This window comes from Cupressus sempervirens, chromosome 1 (genome assembly GCF_028749045.1).
Source record: "Cupressus sempervirens isolate cs-2001-9-10 chromosome 1, ASM2874904v1, whole genome shotgun sequence".
NCBI lineage: Eukaryota > Viridiplantae > Streptophyta > Pinopsida > Cupressales > Cupressaceae > Cupressus > Cupressus sempervirens.
This window is the reverse complement of record NC_143118.1, coordinates 42187404-42203760: the sequence shown is the minus strand read 5'-3', so window position 1 is coordinate 42203760 and position 16357 is coordinate 42187404. Positions and strand designations below refer to the sequence as shown.

General features: G+C 34.7%; 1 protein-coding gene across 1 annotated transcript; it reads right to left on the bottom strand.

Annotated features, from left to right (window-relative positions):
- Positions 1-10060: 10060 nt before the first annotated feature.
- LOC149576077 (receptor-like cytoplasmic kinase 176) lies at positions 10061-14617 on the bottom strand. The gene is made up of 6 exons (XM_089816262.1): positions 13937-14617; positions 12455-12780; positions 12048-12183; positions 11228-11370; positions 10959-11082; positions 10061-10818 (listed from the first exon to the last, which is right to left on the bottom strand). Exons 1-6 carry the CDS (start codon positions 13989-13991, stop codon positions 10361-10363), a joined length of 1242 nt encoding a protein of 413 aa, XP_089672388.1. The 5' UTR covers positions 13992-14617; the 3' UTR covers positions 10061-10360.
- Positions 14618-16357: the final 1740 nt, after the last annotated feature.

Below are 16357 nucleotides of genomic sequence, written 5' to 3'. Positions count from 1 at the left end.
CCCATACTAACTTCACTTAGCCACCTAACTAACCCAACCCATCAATGCTAAACCACTTACACCCTAACCCCCTTTTTAAGCTAGTCCTAATCCCTCTCCAAACATGTGCACAACCTTAAGCAAGGGTTAAGACATGCAAACCCAAGCTAAAGTCAACAAACTCATCCTCACCCTCACCTTCCAACATGTATGACTCTTACATCCCCCTTTATAACTATTACATCCCTCTTACATACTCAACCTCCCTCATTACTCCCTTGACCAACCCTTATCCTATCCTCTCACACTCATCCTCCTTGTGAGAAGTGTCACTTCCCTATTGGCTCTAAACAAGCACAATCCATGTGCACCTTTTTTAGTGCATCTTGACCCTCCCTCACTATCTTGTCATCCTTGAATCTTGGCCATCCATCTCTCTATCCCTTGGCCTATAAATGGAACCCTCTCCCTTCACAAAGATCATCCACCTTTTATGCAGTGTTAAAATGCTATTTTGAGAGCTTGAAAACTACCAAAATATCATTATAATGTTGAAATCCTTCCATACCTCCATTGTTGAAACCATCTTCCATGCATACCATCCATCCACTTGAAGCTTGAGCACACATCTCAATCCCTCAGGGACACATCCACTTCATCATGGGTTATACCATAAGGAGCCTACCATTCTTGGTTTGCTTCCTTTGGTGGTGATAACCATTAGTCCTATATTAAGTGTTAGCTTTGTTTAGTTTTAGTAATGCTCTTGTTATTATTAGTATTTCAATTTACACAACTAGATATAGGTGATACACATAGGATTTTACCCTAGCTAACACAATTGTTAGAGAGTAACAACAAGGGCTTTTGACCTGATACAACTCACAACTTAACTTGTAGATTTCAGATCTCAGTTTAGCTCTACATAATTTTCTTGGCTTTCAGTCTTTGCAGCTCTAACAGCTTGTCCTCCTTTCAAGTTTTGTCTCCTTGAGTCTCCATGCTCGATGTACCAGTGTAATCTCCTATATGACCACTTATCGAAGCAGAGTCTCTATGCTCTATTCTTCCTTCTTCTTGATGCCTTCTCCTTAACACCCTTCAACTACTTCACAATTTAGCACACTAGCAACTCTAGCTTCTTGGCCTATGACTCGTTAAATAGAAGTCTGGAATTGCTTTTCCTGCTTAATTCTTCCCTCCTTTAATTTTAGTTTGAATGGATTAGGTAGGATTCATTGAATCTAACCCATATCTTATTTCTTCTAGAAACATCATGAAGAATCCTATTGAATTCACCTAAAAATGGCTTATCTAAAATTCTCTGCCTCTAGCTCATCATCCTTATCCTCCATTTGGTTCACAAAATTCAAGGTAACAACCTTGTTAGCTCAGATTTGGTGAATCTTTGACTTTTCCAGTAATGCAACAACTCGGCACTATTGAAATTTTGGTGCTCGGCACATACTGTGTTACTCAACACCAACTACGTTTTACTGATGCTCGACACCTATTACTTTTCTCGGCACCTGAACATGCTTGGCTCCTTCTGTATCACTCGAGACACACTAGATTTTGCATTTGCTCAGCACTAATTGAAAATCTGCTCAGCTTGAACTAGGTTACTCGGCACTCACTAATGAACTTAGTTAAGCTTTGCAGATAGCCTTGTTATAACTTATTCTTCCAGTATTTCTAAGTGTGGCCAACATCTGTATCTTCAAGTATACTATCAATACATCATTTTACCATTGTCTTATCGATCCTTGCACTTCATTACAAAACCATAACTCAACCTTTCCCTTAGGTAATTTTGTTACATCTTGTTGATTAAATCATATTCATCAATCAACTAAGTGATAGTACTTGGATCTTATAAGCAATTGACATTCCAGCAAATAGAACATTTGATATCAGTGACAAAAAAATTATTGAAAACATTCTCTATCAACAATCTTCCTTCTTTGCAACAATCTCCCTCTTTGATAGTACTCTTTTTCGATCAAATTTCCAACAATCTCCTTCTTTGGTATTGATGGAAAACCAAATTGATCAACCAAATTATCAATGTGCTAACTAGGTTAAAACAATAAATCAAATGCCAAAACGAAAAATGTGTTACTATCAGTTTTTACTTCTCCCTCTCTGATCTATTATCCTGATTACTTTACTTCTACTTCTCCCTCTTAGCTATTGTTTCCTTTTTCTTTACTTTATTTTTCCATCTTAAAATGTGTTGATCATGTTTTGCTATTCTGGTATCGGCTACTTCTCCCTCTTTCCATTTGATCAATTTCTTTCTACTTCTCCCTTTATCCAATTGAATGTTGTTGATCAATTTCTTGCTACTACTCCCTCTTTGACAACAATGCCAAAGACATACTATTTCAACATCTTATCATGCAAGTATAGCATCTTCTAAAACTTCCAATTTCTCCCTCTGTTACCTTGCTTGGAACTTCAGCACTTTGATTACTTCAAGAAATTTTTAAAAGTATCCTCTGCATCAATTCACAATATTTCAACAATCAACTCATTTGACGCAGGACAATCTTTGTTGTTGCTCAAATAGCTTTGGATAGGGGTATCACCCCTAACTTACCTCTATGATATTCAAATGCATTTTTAGGTAATGCTTTTGTGAAGATGTCAGTAATCTATTCCTTTGAACTGACATATTCCATTTTCGCTTGCTTGTCTTCCACCAATTCTCTTACATAGTGATACTTAATTATAATATGCTTTATTTTGGTATGCATCACAGGATTCTTTGATATGTTGATGGTACTTGTGTTATCACAATAGAGTATCACAGGTTCAATTACCTCTTCCTTCATACCTTGTAATAGATGTTTGATCCATACAATGTTGGTGCAATTGATAGCAGCAACAACATACTTAGCTTCTACTATAGACTGTAAGGTGCAACTTTTCTTTTTGTTGGTCTAAGTAACCAATCTTTTACCTAAGAAAAGTGCTCCTCCATTGGTGCTCATTCTGTCATCAATATTACCTCCCCAATCTGCATCACTGTAGGCTTTCAACTCAAACTTTTCACTCCTCTTATAATATAAGCCAAAGTCATCAGTTCCTTTTAAGTACCTCAACATCCTCTTTATTGCCATAAGATGATTTTCTCTTAGATTTGTAGAAAATATTGCCACTATTCCAACTGATAATGCAATGTCTAGTCTACTATGCACAACATATTGCAACTTTCCAATCATTGATCTATACAATATCTGATTCACTTCAGCTAATTCATCATTCTTGAATAGCTTATGTCCTATTACAATTGGTGTATTGTCTGGTTTTGAATCTTCTAAGCCAAATATTTTGAGTATCTCCTTGATGTATTTTGATTGGGTCACAAATATACCATGCTTTAGTTGTTGTACTTGCAATCCAACAAAGAATTTGATTTCTCCAAACATTGACATCTCAAACTCATGTTTCATCTAATCAGCAAAATCTTTGCAAACAACATTTTTTCCTCCAAATATTATATCATCAACAAAGATCTTAGATATCAGAATTTCTTTACCTTTTTCTACCTTGATATACAAGTTGTTGTTGTCATCTGTTCTCTCAAATCCTATCTTCATAAGATATTTGTGCAGTCTCTCATACCATGCTCTAGGTGCTTGCTTCAGACCATAGAGTGTTTTGTGCAGTTTGTAAACCATATCCTTGTTGTTGTCATCAAAAAATCTCTCTGGTTTTTCTATGTAGACTTCCTCTTCCAGTATACTATTTAGAAAAGTAGACTTTACATCCATTTGGTAGACTTTGAAACCTTTGTAAGTAGCATATGCAAGTAGTGTTCTTACTTCTCCCATTCTTGCAATAGGGACAAATATTTCTCCATAATCTAGTCATTCTTCTTATGCATAACCTTTGAAAACTAATCTAGCCTTATTTATTCTGATCTCACCATTGTCATCAAGCTTGTTCTTGAACACCCACTTGGTACCAATCATATTCTTATCAACTAGTCTTGGAACTAAGGTCTAAGTTTTGTTCTTCCTTATCTGATCTATTTTTTCTTTCATGGCTTTATACTAGTCATCATCTTGTAGTGCATCTTTCACTATTTTAGGTTCAATCTTGCTCACTAGACATGATTCATTTCTTAGTTTGTTCCTTGTCATTGGTCTGGCTTCCTTGTCACCAATGATTTGGTCTGCAAGGTGATGTCTTCTCACATACTTGGATAGTCTTGGTTCTATCCTTCTTTCCATGTTTGATCTTTTAGCTTTAGAGTCACTGTGCACATCTCTTTCGGGTATATCATCATCTCTTTCATGTGTACTAACTTCAGAGTCAAAATGTGCATTACTTTCATTCTACAACTCGGCTTCTGAATTTAGCTCGACATTTACTGGTTGTGACTCGATTGATACTAAAATTTATTGTTGATTCCCAACTTGATTGGCAGTTTCTTCTTGAGTAGGCATTCTTTCATAGAAATATGCAAAAGATTTGTACTCTTCTAGTTTCTTAGATTCATCAACTTGAACTTCTACATGCTCATCAAAATTTACATTTGCACACTCCACAATCTTGTCAATGTTAGTATTCAAACACTTATATGTCTTACTTCTAGTGCAGTATTTGAGGAATATGCCTTCATCACTTTTTGCATCAAACTTGCCATTTCTAGTATCTTTAAGAACATAGCATTTACAACCAAATACTTTGAAATGTTTTACATTGGGTGAGTGACCATACCATTACTCAAAAAGTGTTGCATTTGTACCTTTCTTGACTTGAACTTGATTCAAGGGGTAGACTGCAATACTAACAGCTTCTCTCCAATACTTCAGAGCAACATTTTTCTCCATCATTAATGTTCTAGCACAGTTTATCACTAATCTATTTCTTCTTTCTGCAATGTCATTCTGAGGTGGAGTTCTTGGTGCTGATGTTTGTCTTTTAATTCCTTTGTCATTGCAAAATGTCTCAAATTCTTTTGATGTGAACTCTCCTCCTTTGTCTGATCTCAGGCACTTCAGACTCTTTCCTATTTCTTTCTCAACCCTGGCCAAATACCACTTAAAAATTTGAAATGCATCAAATTTTTGTTTTAGGAATATGGCAATCATCATCCTAGAGTAATCATCCACAAACAACATTATGTATATGTCTCCTTGATAGCTTTGAACATCTATTGGGCCACATAAATCTGTATGGACTAACTTTATTACTTCTTTGGAGGTGTAAGTTTTTCTTTTGAAACTTGACTTGGTCATTTTCACTAATTGACATTATTTGTACATTGTATTTTTAGGCTTCTTTAATTTTGGCAACCCCCTGACTTTTTTCATTTTGCTGATACTAATTAGATTATCAAAGTTAACATGACACAGTCTTTTATGCCATAACCACACATCATCAAGTTTTACAATGAGACAAGTTGCATCTTCTATATCTAGGTAAAATAGGTTACTCCTAGTTTGTTCACCTTTTCCTATCAAATTTCCATCAGTGTCATAGATTTTGGCAATTTTGTTTCCAAATTCTACTTTGCCACCTACATTGCCTAGTTGTGACACATTCAACATATTGTAGTTCAATCCTTCAACATAGTATGCATTATCACATGAAATTTTCTTTGTAAATTTAAAGGAACTTTTTTCTTTGATTTGACATGGAGCATCATTGCCAAATCTAACACTATTTCCATCATACTAAGTAAAGGTTATAAACTTACTTTTGTCTCCTATCATGTGATGTGAGCATCCACTATCTATGATCCATTTGTCATTTTTGTTCACACAAGTTACCAGTGTTGTTGCCTCATCTTCATCTGATTCATCCTTCATGGTTACATAGACTACTTCATCATCATTCTCATCAGAATCTTCTTTAACAATATAACATCTTTTGCCTTTGTCCTTGTAATCTCTATCATCATCTTCTATATTGTTCTTATACTTTGTTCCTTCTTTGTAGTTCTTTTTCTGTGTACACCTTGCAACAATATGACCTACTTCATTGCAATTAAGACATATGGTAGGCAGCTTATCTTTGAATTTACCTTTGCCTCTATGAAATCTTTTGGCTAGTAATGCTTCCAATTGTTCCACATCTTCTTCGTTAGTGTTGTTGTCACTAGATGCATACTTTGTCTTTTTCTTCTTCTTTGGTCTCACCTCTTGAGTGTCTTTTAATGTCAACTTGGCCTTAAAAGTAGATTCAAGATTCTCAGGTTTGTAGTTATCAAAGTTGAACAACTCAAATGCAGTAAGTCTTCCTACTATCCCTCCAAAGGTTAGTGTGTTTCCTAGCACACATCTTAATTCTTGGATGGCTGAAACTCTAATAGTATAGATGGGGAGCAAGATTCTTAAGAATTTTCTATTAATAGTGTCATCCTCTAAATGACAACCCAAACTTCTTATTGCACTTATTACTTCTTTCATTCTAGAGGCATATTGAGCAGCATTCTCACCTTCCTCCATTTTCATGTCATCAAACTTTCCTCTGAGGCTTTCTCTATTTTCTCTTTGAACATTCTGATCTCCTCCATAGATATCAGTCAAGACTTTCCACATCTTAAATGCAAGAGTCACATCCCTTGATATCATCAAATTCAGCATAGTTGAGGGCAGAGGCAATCTCTAGCATTGCCTGATTGTGCTCCTTCCTTTTGTTCAAATCATCTACAATAATGGCTCTAGCTGGATCTACATGTTCCACTGTAATTAAGGTTTTTGCATAATCACCTATTGATCCAAGATGTAGCTTCATTAGGCTTTTCCATGCAGTGAAGTTATCTCTATTAAGCTTGGGAACTTCTCTCTTGGACATCTTGATCTTCCTGCTCTTAGTACATTGAAACTAATTCAGCAGATGGCTCTAATACCAATTATTAGAAATGCTTTAGAATAACTGAGGGGGGGGGGGGGGGGTGAATCAGTTATTCAAGGTCCAAATGTTCTAATAAAACTTTTATCAAGTAAAGTGAGCCCATTGAACTGTTCATTCATCCAAGCTTAGACTATTCCTACTTAGCAAGTTACTATAAATCAACATGCAAAAATAACACATGAAGAATCAACACATAACACAGTGATTTACGTGGAAACCCAATTTGGGAAAAACCACCAGTAACATGCTACTCAATTCTCACTCTTCTGAAATGATGCTCTGTTAAAGGCTACAACTCACGTTTAATGTGACTTGGTTAAATGTTTTAGCCACCCTATTAGAAGTGGGCCTGGTTAAAAGACTTTAGAACATTCACTTGGAATGTCACCCTGTTAAAGGATTTACAAATGGTTGTTAAACCAACCTAAGTCCATAGGATTTTACCCTAGCTGACACAATTGTTAGATAGTAACAAGGGCTTTTGACCTGATACAACTCACAACTTAACTCGCAGATTTCAGATCTTTGTTCAGCTCTATACAATTTGCCTAGCTTTCAGTCTCTGCAGCTTTGATAGCTTGTCCTCCTTTCAAGCTTTGTCTACTTGAGTCTCCATGCTCGATGTACCAGTGCAATCTCCTATATGACCACTTATCGAAGCAGAGTCTCTATGCTCTATTCTTCCTTCTTCTTGATGCCTTCTCCTTAACAACCTTCAAGCACTTTGCAATTTGGCACACTAGCAACTCTAGCTTCTTGGCCTGTGACTCCTTAAATAGAAGTTTGGAATTATTTTTCCTGCTCGATTCTTTCCTCCTTTAATTTTAGTTCGAATGGATTAGGTAGGATTCATTGAATCTAACCCATATCTTGTTTCTTCTAGAAACATCATGAAGAATCCTCCTGAATTTGCCTAAAAACATTTTATCTAAAATTTTGTGCCTCCAGCTCATTATCCTTATCCTCCGTCTGGTTCACAAAATTCAAGGTAACAACCTTGTCGGCTCAGATTTGGTGAATCTTTGAATTTTCCACTAATGCAGCAACTCGACACTATTGAAATTATGGTGCTCAACACATACTGTGTTACTCAGCACCAACTACGTTTTACTGATGCTCGGCACCTACTGTGGATTCACTCGGCATCCACTAAGTTTTTATGGTGCTTAGCACCTTTTACTTTGCTCGGCACCTATTACTTTGTTGGGCACCTGAACACACTCGGCTCCTTCTGTATCGCTCGACACACACTAGATTTTGCATTTGCTTGACACTAACTAAAAATCTACTCAGCTTGAACTAGCTTGCTCGGCACTTACTAATGAACTTAGTTAAGATTTGCAAACAGCGTTGTTACAACTTATTCTTCCAATGTTTCTAAGTGTGGCCAACATCTGTATTTTCAAGTATACTAACAATGCATCATTTTACCATTGTCTTACTGATCCTTACACTCCATTACAAAACCATAACTCAACATTTCCCTTAAGTACTTTTGTTACATCTTATTGATTAAATCCTCTTCATCAATCAACTAAGTGATAGTACTTGGATCTTATAAGCAATTGTTATTCCAACAAATAGCAAGTTTGATATCATTGACAAAACAATGATTGAAAACATTCTCTATCAACAATCTTCCTTCTTTGCAACAATCTCCCTCTTTGATAGTACTCTTTCTCAATCAAATTTCCAACAATAGCTCCATAAAAACATGTTTACTCAAAATAAAGAGGGGAAAGAAAGTGAAAAGCACTCACTTTACATTGTTTACAATTAAAATAAAGATATAAAATTGTGTGCATACGCATATATAAATTTACTTTACATAATTTAGAACATTAAATTGTCTATATTTACAAGTATAGAAGAATTTGCCTAATTAATTTATTAAAACATATTTATATAAGAATCATATTTTTTGAAGTTTATTTTCATCTTATATTACATTTTAAAATTAATTAATTAATTAAATTATAATTACATTATTTTTAATATTTTATTAATTTTCATAATTTAAATAAATTATTTAATGACCACCACATTCTCATCATTTCAAATCTTTAACAAATTACTAATAGTGTTAAATAAAATACTGTTAAATTCAAATTATATATAAAATAATAGTACATTATAAAACAAAATAGAATAAATGTTTCATTATAAATTAATCATCACATTTTAATAAATTCCTAAAATGACAGACTTAGCAATCATCCATACCTATAAATTAATGGACATCTCCATCTCAAAAAATTGAAGTCCATTAAATGGCTCAAATCATATTATTAAAGATTTAATAAGTAGATGACATATTATTTTATTTTGTAGGTAATATAGGGTGATAAAATTTCACTCCTTGCAAATTCGACTCCATATTCACACGTGGAATCATCTTATTATGCTTCGTTTAGCATAGTCAAAATTCAATTTAATATTACACCTACTACCCTTGAACTGAAAATATACGACTTAAGGATATTAAAATGAAATATATTTTGATTGAACGTAAGTTTTTTATTAGAAACTTGGTGAGCTTGTATATAGTTCAACGAAGCATCTTTGTCATGTTTTTTTGTTTTATCGTGGACGTAATTTTCATTTTAATTGTTGTTTATTTAGTTTGATGAAATTTTGTACATTTAAGAATATTCTATATGAAAAGGAGTTCTAGTCTAATAAATCGTCAACTTCGTAAATATGTTTGGTGAAGTTGTTTTCTTGTAATTTGAACATATTTTTTTATTTGATTGTTGGGATAGATTAAGCTAAATTGCATACCCTTTCAAAGGAAGATTGATGAATTTAATTCAATTTTAAAAGAAGATTGGTGAATTTAACTCAACTTTTAATTGATGTTTGATGGTGTTTAAGATCATTTACAAATAATTATCATTGACTTATATATATTGTTGTGATAAACAAATTCAACACACAACAATATTAATCAATTTAATGCAAAGTGTTTACAATTTCCTAAATTTAAAACTAAGGTCAACACATCTGTAAAAATATCAACCAAAACTCTCTCCTCTTAATCTATCATCATTTGCCTCTCTTTGCTTTACCTATGAAATTATGGTTCATTTGCCATAGTCATAGTTTAAAGTTCTAGGAAGCCTACTTCTCTTAATCATAATCATTGTTGTGATTGTAAACCATTTACCCATAGCGTACAAAACCTTTGACCAACAGCACAACTGAAACGTTATGAACAAATGCAATTGATTATTAACATAGCCTTGTCCACTGTCTGAACTTCTCATGAAAACAATTGTTACTTTGACAGACATGAAAAAGGGTTACCAGAAGCATCAAACAGTTGAAACCCTTTTGTAAATTAAGGAAAAAAAAGAAAGTGCAGTATACCACCCCATCCTCTGTCCTCTGCCAAGGAATCAAACACCTCAATCCATGGTGTTGAGAGACATGAGTCCTTGTGACTAAAATACATACCCAAAAACTCATCATTTCATAAAATGAGAATGTGTCAATTTGTATTGCAAATTCACCTCAGGTGGGGAGATTTTTGAGGTGGGCAGAGTACATATTCACCTGGTCTTTGATTACCATGGGAAGGATGATTTATGTTCCGAGTGTTGAGATTAGCAGGCTGAACCTTTTGCAATTGGTTGGGTCGTGAATACTTTGCCATATCTTTGTTTTTCTCCAACTGCTCCAGTGTTTCAACTACTTCTTTCATCTGAGGTCTAAACTTTGGCTCTTGATTGAGGCATCTGAGAGCAAGAGTGGATGCAATATGGGCTCCCTTGATTGAGTATTGACCATTCAATCTGGTGTCCATGATCTGATATACTTTACGCTTATCATTCATATAAGGTTTTGCCCATTCCACCAGATTTTGTTCACCTATAGGTCTGTTCTTGTCTATAATGCGGCGGCCAGAGAGGAGTTCCAGAAGAACAACTCCAAAGCTGTAAACATCACTCCTTGTTGTCAAATGGCCTGATCCACAGATTTATCAAGTGTAAGTTTTAACTTCACAGAAAAATTGAAGTAGAATGGGTAGACAGAATACTGAAAAGGCCACAATCATCCTTTTTAAGGTCAAAACAAGTACACTGCAGCAATTAAATAAGAAGAACCTGTAGCTAGATATTCTGGAGCAGCATAGCCATAAGTTCCCATGACCCTTGTAGATACATGTGATTTATCCCCTTTTGGACCATCCTTGGCTAGTCCAAAATCTGAGAGCTTTGCATTATAGTTCTTTGAAAAACAGCCAAAGTTACTAGATCAGATACTGAAAATAAACCCAAGGCTAACAGAAGAGAGATAACTGAAAGAAAGAAACAGTTCAATAATCTTTTTAAAACATAGTTTATGCCATAAGAAGCGCTGTTTGTAGACATACTGAATCAAGAAGAACATTTGATGCCTTGAAATCCCTATATATAACTTGACTTTCTGCACGATGTAGAAAAGCAAGCCCTTTGGCAGCCCCAACAGCTATTTTGATTCGTAGAAGCCAAGAGAGAGGTTGGAAATGAGAACTTCCTGCATATGATGAGATGAAAGAATCATTAAAATTCAATGGATTGAATGGATCGAAGCAGCATAGCAAGGCACGTGTTCTACAAAAATTCATCAGTTTAATGTTGCATCTTTACCAAACTTCAAAAGAGAATGGCTTGTTTGTCACTTATTTTTCTAACATATTAAGCTTTTGGTTTCATGGAAGTGGAGAACAAAAACAAGGTTCCCCATCACTGCATATTCTCTCTGTCTTCAGTGGTGGATAGAACTGAGAATGAGTGGGTACTACACTGACTAAGTTATCCAAGAACACCATTTAGTATTTACAATACTGCTGATTTATAAGGTCAAATTCCACGCCTTAAATACCAGGCTGCAAGGTTAAACTATGTGTTTACCTTGTGCTTGAAGTGCTAATGTCACTGATATTACGTACCATACTAATTTGCAAGGCCAATTTCTACAGATATGCTGCATGTATATCTCAAATATGACATAAAAACCAAGGTTAAGTTACAACTCTTGATAAACAGAGGCCAGCATAGCTCGGTAAGCTATAGACCTTCGGCCTCTTCATTGATTGTCATAGATTATTGAAGCACAGACAAAGAGAAATCATGATGTTTAAAGAACATTTTTTAACTTTATATTTGTAAAGAATCACAAAGAATATCAGAGAATGGACATCTTTCACATACGTCGAAACAGATGATTCTCCAAGCTCCCCTTGGGCATAAACTCATACACCAGGAGGCGGTGATCATCCTCCACACAATATCCTATTAGCTTCACAAGATTTGGATGATGAAGCCGGCTCAGGTAATTGACCTCAGCCTATAAAAACACATCAAATCAACCAGGTCACAAACGACTCCAAATCCTTTATACTAACCAATCAATACAAAGATATGTAATACAACAAAGTACCCTTGCTAAAATGCCGAAGAGCAAGACTGGAAGAAATGACAGTAGTGGAATGGGGAAAAGTATTAAGAGAAAATCGGCATAAAATAGTGAAAAAGCATTCTAGCTTTTATTTTTTCTGTTAGTGTTTCAAAAATTGAAAATAAAATCCCCACACAAAACAGGAAAACACAATACTTACCAGCCATTCCTTATGCCCTTGCAAACCTTCTTGGTTCAACTTCTTTACAGCAATAACAAGGCCCATTCCAGGCTTTGTTGCAACGAATTCATGTTCATCAATCCATCCCTTGAAAACACAACCAAAACCCCCCTCCCCCAACACACTATCAGGTCTAAAATTTCTGGTGGCATTCTTGAGCTCAATGAAGCTGAAACTCTTCAAATTAGATTTCTGAAGAATCTCTCCCTCGTTAGTTGGAGAAAGGGGGTCGTCATTGCTAATGCTCGAGGAGGGATTGCAGTTTACATGGCATTTCCCACCCTTGGTAGCAGTCTTTGATTTGGCTGCACAACAAGAAAAACATATCATCAAACAACAATCTAGCCAACAATCATAAACACAACCATCATGTTAAAAATAGCAGCAAAAATGTGTAAACGTCTTATTTGAACCTATGCTATAGTATGGCTTCAAGGTTCCTACAAACCAGAAACACCAAATTTAGGATACTGCTTAAACTAACTTGAAAGCCTATTATTAGCGGCGATTCAAACGCATAAATGATTCCAAAAGTGATCTTTGGAAGGCTTTATATCTAACAACAAAATCACCAAAAACAGGACAAGGGTACAGCATGACTACATTCAAAACAAAGAGAAACCCATTTTCCTTCTTTATTCCCGTGAAATTGAATCGCAGGGCCCTTGTTGTCTGCATTTATCTAACTCATATGGAAATCTTTTAAGTTTCCCTTCCCCAAAAAAACGAAAAGAATGCTATCAGTAATAGCAGAACATGAAACAAAACAAAAAATGCAATGGCGTGCGCTAACAAAACAGAAAACGCGGTTATAGGTTTCATAGTTTGTGTTTTTGTATATGAAATCTACAACAAATTAATAGATTCATCATTAGTCATACTGTCAATGGTTCAAACAACATTAACATCCGAGAATTGGGGCTTGACAACCTATCAACAAGCCAAAGAGTTGGTCAACGTATAGCTCACATAAATCACATAAAATTGAAAAAGAAAGATCTATCAGGCCGGAAAGATTCACTGGCAACAAGAGATAAATCCAGTTTGATATTGGCAGAGAACTATGGGTAATTTCAAACAGGGACCTCAAGGTCTGCATATTTCCAAGAAAAAGAACATGGGTTTTGCAGAATTCAATTTTCATTTCTATAACATGGGTTATGGATCCATTGCTTGCTTATACAGATATCATACAAAAGTATTCAAACTCATGGCACGGGTGCTAAAGGATTCAATGTTATCTTCGGAAAAATTGTCTTCGTTGTCCTAAGAAGAGAAAAACATGGCATGGAACTGCAGAATTCTACTCGTATTTCCCTTAATGACCTACGTGCCTCACTGCTAAGGAAAAATTGAAGAAACTTTTAAAACTTGATTTTCTGCATCAAAGAGACCTTTCAGTTCAAAAGCAAATCAAGGGTCCTGTATAATTCAAATTGGGTTTCGGCCCATGAAGCTTACCAGTAGCAGAAAAGAAATTTTCAGCCTTGACACGAGCGCCCCAACAATTTCCCATCACAGGAAGACGACTTTTGTGAGGGAATGAATTATGCCGAGGGGGCCTTCATATAGATGGGGACTTTCACCTCTGAACTCCTCACCAAATTTGACAGCAACAAAGGGGGAAGATAAAGGAAGCGCAAATGGTGCAAAGATCCGTGAAGAGTACTACTCAAAATCAAATCCAGCAGAGGGTCTATCTAACTAAATTGAAGCCGTGAGCTTCTAGATGAAAAAACAGAAAAAGTCAAAAACCAGCAAGAACTGCCCAACCATTGACTTGCATAGGCTGTGCCTGCCGTAGGTGTATCTCGTCCTTTCCCAGTATAACACGCCCCTTTAACCTCCTTTCAAATGGAAATACCCTTTTTGGCTTTTTTCTTTCGCTTCTCTCTGACCCACTTTTTCATCAACTTCAATGCCCGCTGGTCTGGTTAATTTCGTAGTTCTGCGAGTCATCCTCCTCGTAGTCAGCAGCATCTTCTCTTCCTTCAAGACTTCTGATTACCTGCTTAATTTACTGTGCCATTAAATGCACATCACATGTATGGTTGAAACTGTGTTTTACGTTGTCTAGGATGTTTTCATAATTTATTCCGTCCGACCAACCAAATTAAATGCCTAATTTTCCAAGTTCAAACTGGTAATTTTTACGTTGTCTAGGATCTTTTCATAATTTATTCCGTCCGACCTAACATTTAATGCATTATTATCCAAATTCAAACTGGTAATTTAGGCTCCGTTTGGTTGCTGGCATAGGAATAGAAAATTAGAATAGAAAAATGGAATGAGAATGGAAATGAGGAATGGGAATAGAAATAGACAATTCTAATCATGTTTGGTGCACTTAGAATTCGATTGGGAATATGTTAATCTGTTGTTTGATTGTACAAAAATAGAATAGGAATAAGGTTAAGTTTTGTATTTTTAAAAACATTTTTCTTAATTTTTTTTTAATTTATTATTTTTTTAGTTAATTCATTTTCATTTTCATTTTTTTTAAACAAATAGATATAATTTTTTAAAATGTTATTAAAAAAAAAAAAAATTTAAAATTTAACAAAAAAAATTCAAAAAGTAAAAGTAAAAAAAAAAAATTTCAAAACCAAAAAAAAAAAATTTAAAAATATTTTTTAATGGAAAATCGGAATGGGAATGGAAATGGCCTATTCCAATAACAGATTTTTTTGGCATAGACATATGCTCATTTTAGGGGCAAAATTGGAATATGTCTTCCTATTCCCAATTTCGATTGAGCTTACCAAACAACGAATACAAAACATATTCTAATTTCGTTTTCCTATTTCACTCATATTCCAGCAACCAAACGGGACCTTAGTGAACAGTAAGAAAGGATTTTTCCCTTTGGGTTGTAAAATTTGGAAATGCCCACATCACAAAAAGTTTGGAGATTGCAATTTGCGATGCTTATAAATGACAAATGGGGCAGACGCAGATCGAGTTTGCCATGAGGATCTTCCCACGTGAATGTTATTTCTTAGAATGTGTAAAGGCATTTGCCAATATTGTGGTCCTCTTCAGTATCATTTGTTTACAAGAGGTTAAGGGTCTATGGCTTTCTATTTACAAAGTTGTCTTTAACACGGTGTTTTAGCTTCACACTACCTATCACCTTGCATGAAGATGGGTATTTGAAGTTTGTTTACTATTATTGTTGTTTATAGAATCCTTTTGGTGTTTTTTACATGAGACATATGGTACAAAGAGAGTTAAATACTTAGAATTATGTTTCATCAATTCAAAATAATAATAATAAGCACCTTATAGAATTGAGCAAATAGATATTTTATCAAGTTATGATTATTCAAATTTTTCAAAAACTACTTCACAACATATTTATTTATATAATCATTTGATATTAAAACTAGTTTCATCATAATCACAATCTTAAGTGCTAATTGGGAATCAAATACATCTTCTTAATCTACATCCCTTATTATGAGTTGGTAATAAGTTATTTCTCCTCTTTTGGACATAGGTTTGTTAATCTTCAAAATCTTAGTAATGTTCTTCTTATCTATGTAATTTTCAATAGTACTAAATTATCTTCATTAAGCTTGTCTCTCCCCTGTAGAAAGAAGTAAGTATTACTAATCTATAATTTGTATATAATAGTAAGACCTCCTTCAAAAGAATCGTGAATCTATTGTTGGGATCTCCATGACATCAAGAACCTACAAAACAATGCTAAGGAAGCTAAGTTCACTTTCAAACTCGATGAAGCATCTCCTTTCACCTTGGAATACATCATTGTTTCTCTTCTTTGAGACAATCCAAATATTTATAAGTCGAGATAAGCCAATAAACATTTGATTTGAAGTAGGGAAAACTTTGACATAACTAATAAAATTTTCATTCCAA

Excerpts from the sequence above, each read along its gene's own strand:
- LOC149576077 (XM_089816262.1), bottom strand. The coding sequence starts at position 13,991 with ATGGGAAATTGTTGGGGCGCTCGTGTCAAGGCTGAAAATTTCTTTTCT. Across the intron at positions 11,371-12,047 it reads GGAGAATCATCTGTTTCGAC|GAAGTTCTCATTTCCAACCT; the intron begins GTATGTGAAAGA and ends CATCATATGCAG. Across the intron at positions 10,819-10,958 it reads TCCAGAATATCTAGCTACAG|GCCATTTGACAACAAGGAGT; the intron begins GTTCTTCTTATT and ends TCTGTGGATCAG.